Here is a 6000-nt window from a genome sequence, read left to right as displayed (position 1 = left end):
ATATTTTCGTTTTACTGGCAAATTTTCCTTTTGTAATGGACGCGAAAAATGTCACATTTTGGGATGTCTTTGCAGTGACCTCGTTGATTTTTATGTACTGTATTACTAGTGGCAATACTTCATATGGTTGGGTTTGAGTAATTGTACAATTCACCTTGACATTCTGCTAATGTTTAGTTGTCTGAAATTGTTGTCGTAAATAATGAAATATTGTCGACTTCAATTGTTACTACATTGATGCTGTTGCCTTAATTGAAATTTTTGTTTTTATCATGTTTATATTATAAACTGGCTTTATAATTGTATTATATGATCTAACTTTAATTTTAGATTTGTGAATAAGAGTGTATTGGAGGTCAGAGTGTATTGGGTTTAAAAATAAATAAATAAAAAAGGAAAAAAGAATTCTTAATTACATTGTTTCTTTTAAATTCATAGACTTTAGAAACAAGATATATTTCATTTGGTTGATTATTGATTCTTAATTACATTGTTTCTTTTAAATTCATAGACTTTAGAAACAAGATATATTTCATTTGGTTGATTATTGATTTTGCAACACATTCAAACAAAATGATGCAGCTGTGTTGTAGCTGTGATCCTATTTCATCTTTTATCTGATTTTAACTTATATGGCAATTAACTATCCCTTTGTAATTTAGGATTGGATCACTTTGGCGATGATTTATTCATATCCAATTGGTAAGGCGCCATCACTAATATCATTCATAAACTGAAACTAAAAATAAAATTATAAACTTTTCAAAGTGAACCTCCTCTCAACCAAAGTGAAAATATGGGCCTCTAAACTCACTCTAAGTTTCGGTTACAAATGAAACCACAAAGTGAAAATATGGGCGACGGTTTGGATTATTACAATCAATGGGTAAAATTTACTATCTATAATTTTCTTTTAAATATTTACAAAATCTCTACTCTTCTAAATCTCAAAACCTTACAACATCCCACGCAACTCTTGAAAACAACTCTTTGGAGACTCTAAAACCTAATAAACCTAGTTCTCTACACTGGCCAAACAGATGTCACTCAAATTCATTCTCAACGTTTATGAGGCGCGACCCAAGGTTGTGACATAAGTATGATATCAATTTAACCCTCCTCCTGGTTTTCCTTTTCCTTCCTTTCTTATGATAAATTTAAATTTTAATAACATTTTTGTTATTATAATTATTAAATATTTTACTATAATTAATTTTCTTTGCAAAATTTATCTTAAATTTGTTTAAATTTAAATCACACAATTCTTTTAAACCACTGCCGGTCTCACTGCTCTGCATGCTATATAATAAAAGCCTTACTTTTGTACTTCTTAGTTTGTCTAAAAACATCCACCTTCTGTACATTATCCTACTACATAAATTGTTCTCTACAACATAACCTCCATTAAAGTGCCGTGTTAGTGGTTGGGTTGCTCTTTGTGCTTAGGAGCCTGTGTTAGAGCCTTACACCCTCCCCTTCCCCTTCTCTCCTCCAACCATGTCCGAACCTACTCTAACTCCTCCAACCATGTCTGAACCTACTCTAAGGTTAGTGAGGGTAGTGATTTTCCTTTTTGTATTATATGCCTATGAAATTTTAATATTCTCCCATAACACAATTACCTGGTTTCATCCTTGCCTCTAGCCTCTAAACTCTAACCACTAACCATTAACCCTTAACATTCTTGCCTTACAAACAAACAAAAAAAATTCACAGTAATCACAAAAAAATCACAGTAAATTTGTTTCGATCAAAAAAATCAAAGTAAGTTTAGTTTTCAAAACATAATAAAGTAATTATCACTTAAAACATCCACAGCAAATAAAACAATACCCTGCCTATATCATGTCAAAATTAAATGGTTAATCCAAAAGCGTTAATTATTTTCCGGGAATAGTTAAAAAGAAAATGATGATCATTATATAATAAAAGAATTCTAGATATTCAAAAATAAATAAAATTTTAAAAATGTTTAGTAGGTACACCTAGTGGTCACATCAAGGTTTATACACTTAAATTTCAGTAATTAAAATAGTTAAAATTGAAACCCATCGATCAAAAGGATCTCAATTTATGAAATCAAATGAAACTTTGTTAGAGAGTAGCATTGAAATTGACAACAATACTACAAACTAAAAGAAAAAGGAAATATCTTTCGAATTCTGAGGATTTTCCGAATTCAGATATGCCGAATAGGTGGTGTGTGAAATACCGAATGCGTGTTGTGTGAATGGAGGTGCGAGCCCCCACCTCATTCGGCATCCTCCGGATTGATTCGGAGGATGTATCATTGCTATAGAAAAAAGAGCACAAGTGAACCGTATTCATTGCAATTTCCATGCCTTTTCATCTTCAGATAAAGCAAAATATTTTGACTAGGTGATCAAAAAACTATAAACTCCATACAAATCAAATAGTCCACGTGAATGAACAAAAAACGCAGTGAATATTCTTTCAATTAAAACTCATCATACAGAAATTACTTTCTCAGTCAATATAGCTTTCAGAGGAAATTATCATTTTTCTTCAGATCTTCGTAGTTTCGTCTCATCAAGTAGTGTGAAGAAAGTATAAATGGAATACAAAGAATAAATTCTAAGCCTTGAACACTCAGTTCCCTAATCTGCCTATTACATTTAATAGTAAAATACTTGTTATGTGATTCACTCGTATTTTTTACCGGTTCTACAAAAGAATGACACTATAATGCTGAAAAAAAACCGAAGGTCCTTCCGTGTCCGTCCTCTATTGTATGCAATTTAAAAAATTTTACCTCGTAATATTTTTTGCTTTAACTTGTCTTTGCTCTCTTCCATACAATAATGGTGCCGCCAAAATCAGAAGAAGCCAACAAGTTCTCTCCGTGGTTCCAAGCAATACCTATAACCGGGTAACTATGACCCTGCAGTAATTAATGTCATGAACACTCAGAGAAGAAATTGGCGAATGTAATCGACCATTAAAACACGGTAGTAAGTGAGATTGACCTGTAGCTTGTTTACACATGGATGTTTTGGCCGCGTCAAGTCATAGAAATAGACATTCGCATCCTCACTTCCGGCAACTTCATGAATACAAAAAACAATGTCACCAAGACAAACAATTACAAATATTCTTAGAACTAGGGAGAGAAATGATTTTCTAGGAAGTTGTAAGCATTAATTGTTATAGAGAAAGCAAAACAAATTCATCATTTCAACCGCCTTTTTTTTCAATTAACTATGCTGAAGTACAGAATCCAGAAATTAAAATGTGAAAACATTGCAATTCATCATCCATCCCCCATTCCCCCTCCTCTCCCCAAAATGGAAAAAAATATTTAGAAATTAAAAAAAGAAGAGAAAAAAAAAAAAGAGGATGAGAGAGAGAGGAGAGGAATAAACAAAAAGTAGAATAATAAAACACCACAAGATTGTTCATTGAGGATTAAAATGGTCCGAGAAAGGCTGAATAGTTTCTCACTTAGCATTTAGCAATGAAGTAAGCTTTTTCACTCTCTTTACCTAGAAATCCATATTACCTTTACGACAAGGAGTTAGAATCTAACAAAAACTAAATGAACATATAACCAGAAATTGAATCTGCTCGATGATGTGGAACGAGAGAAAAGGAAAAGATTTAGGGAAGAAGAAGAAATTAGGGAGGAGCAAACCTGTAATTCCATATCAATAGTGTAATTCAGTAATGATGCAAACGTTTCAACTCATATATATAGAAAACCAAAATAAACCTTAATTAAATTCTACAAAAAAAAAAAAAAAAAAAAAAAACCCTAAAGTTAAGGGAACCTAAAATTTCGAAATAATATTAAACCATAATTACTCTCCTAAACTTTTCTCATGACCTCCATCATTTCCCCTTAGCAAAGAATACTCAGCTCGGATAAAGGTATGCATACTCCCTTTGAGAGCATTCTTCACTCTTAACAGCTATATTGCCCTTCAGTGAAGGTGCATGCTCTTCCTTGAAAATTGCTATCAGCACTTTTATCTAATTCAGTAAGTCTAGAAATAAGCAAAAAGTTCCGTACAACCCTAACGCACCATTGACCCTATTATTTGTTGCTTTATTTGCATTCTTGCTTCTTGAATGCACTGTGGTAATTTATAATATAATTTACTTAATCCAATTTAGGCCATGTTTCAGCATTTTTATCCATACTTAGTACTGTTCATTCACCATTGCATTGAATCCATCATTACCAGCCATGATTTATGAGGCTCAATCCGCAACTATGAAATTGAACATCCAAACTATGAAAAAAGAAGTGAACACCCTAAGAACTTGATGAAGTAAGAACCGAACCCTTGGCTCTGATAGAGAGTATGCACAAGGATCTAGGCTTGGAGGGGATGAATAGGTCTCGTTAGCTGTCTTAACTAATTATAACTACTTTTTAAATTTTAAACTAAATTACAAAATAACAGAAAAACAATTGTGAAATATCAATAAGCAATCAATTATCACCCTCGTAACATTCAACCATAAGCAGTCCAAAATAAAGCAAACACAATGAACACCAATATTTTTTCATGAAAAACTCCGCTAGGAAAAACAAAAGGACCTAATCTAGTCATATCAAAATCCACAATACAAAAGAGATATTACACTAGGTTAACACTTCAATAACCCCAGAACCCCTAGTACCAAACTCAAACTTTATGGCCCTGTTTGGTAAGCATTTTGTTTTTCCCTTTTTGCTTTAACCCGAAACAAAACAAGTGTTTTGTTGTAGAGTGCTTTGAATAGTAATCGAAAGCATGTTTGGTAACGTCCATTTGTTGCAAGATTTTTGGAAGCAAAAACATGAAAACATGTTTGGTAAAAAAGTGTTGCAAGTTTGAAAAATATAATGGTTAGTTTTAAAAGGTCGTTTAAGGGTTTTTCAGAACACCAAATTGGTGTTTCGACTTTTAGCCACTATTTACGAAACGTTTCGGCACTGTACAAAATAAATTATTTTTTACCAAACACATTTTTTCCAAAAAAACTGCTACAGTACCCGGCCTAAAACAAAACACCAAAAAAAAAAAGCATACAAAACAATCCCTAAGTCACCAGCCGTCAACAGATTGCGCTCCACATGCAATATGTTTCTTCAATAACAATTTGATCAATAGACTAGTCATCCAACCAATCTCGATTGATTAGTTATTTCTTGGTGTCGATCCCCAATCCAGCTTTGTAGGAATATAATATCAACACTCACATAAGAACATTCACCAATCTAATGCAGATGATTGATGAATGCGTAAATATAACCATGAATGCACTCTAATGCTGAAAATCTCTCTAGCTTATGTATCTCTTAGTGTCTCTAGGTTTCCTGTGATAACAAAGTATCTATAGACAAAATAAAGTTGTAGAGATAATAGGATTTTAGTGTTTCAATCCCAAAAGGTAACTGTTGTTCCAGACAAATTGATCAGAATTAACACTGATCCATTGACACGTGACCAGTTGCCTTCGATTGATCAGTCGATCGATTGAAGTGCCCTGCTCAGAAAAGTTTCAAATTTAGCAAGTTCCTAAAAACACTTATATGCAATTCAATTAGGATTTTCCAAAATCAAATCATGTAATCATGAACACTAATATATGAAAGCAAGGGATAACTACCTTGACACTATCTTTAAAAAATCCAATTAAGCTAGCCATACATATATATATATATATATATATATAGACTCTAGCTCTCTAGATTTGATCCAGGAAATTTGAACATAACCATGAGGGTTACCTTGACACTAACTTCAAAAAATCTACTTAAACTAGCCAAATATATACATATAGAGAGAGAGACTCTAGTTCTCTAGTTTTGATCCAATAAATATGCCAACCTGAGTCCTATTGACCTAAAAATCTCCCCCTTTGGCAATTTCGTGGCAAAACTAATCAAAAACTGATCAACAACAAGCCTTTTTCCAACTACTTTGGGTCGGTTGGAAGAATTTTACATTTCCATTCTGCCCTATTTGAGGCCATCTTCTCGAAAACAGC

At 32.8% G+C, this 6000-nt stretch overlaps 1 protein-coding gene across 1 annotated transcript in view; it reads right to left on the bottom strand.

Moving 5' to 3' along the window:
* Positions 1 to 2427: 2427 nt before the first annotated feature.
* Positions 2428 to 6000, bottom strand: part of LOC132300597 (uncharacterized) — a 39142-nt gene continuing 35569 nt past the window's right edge. The window contains exons 11-12 of the mRNA XM_059797763.1: positions 2988 to 3064; positions 2428 to 2902 (exon numbers count right to left, since the gene is read on the bottom strand). Coding sequence (XP_059653746.1) covers positions 2792 to 2902; positions 2988 to 3064 — 188 coding nt within the window. The 3' untranslated portion in view covers positions 2428 to 2791. The remainder of the gene's footprint in view (positions 2903 to 2987; positions 3065 to 6000) is intronic.

This window comes from Cornus florida, unplaced genomic scaffold (genome assembly GCF_030987335.1).
Source record: "Cornus florida cultivar Cherokee Brave unplaced genomic scaffold, ASM3098733v1 CherokeeBrave_3.0.0_Hap2_Chr03, whole genome shotgun sequence".
NCBI classification, from domain to species: Eukaryota; Viridiplantae; Streptophyta; class Magnoliopsida; order Cornales; family Cornaceae; genus Cornus; species Cornus florida.
This window is presented reverse-complemented; position numbering and strand designations above follow the sequence as displayed.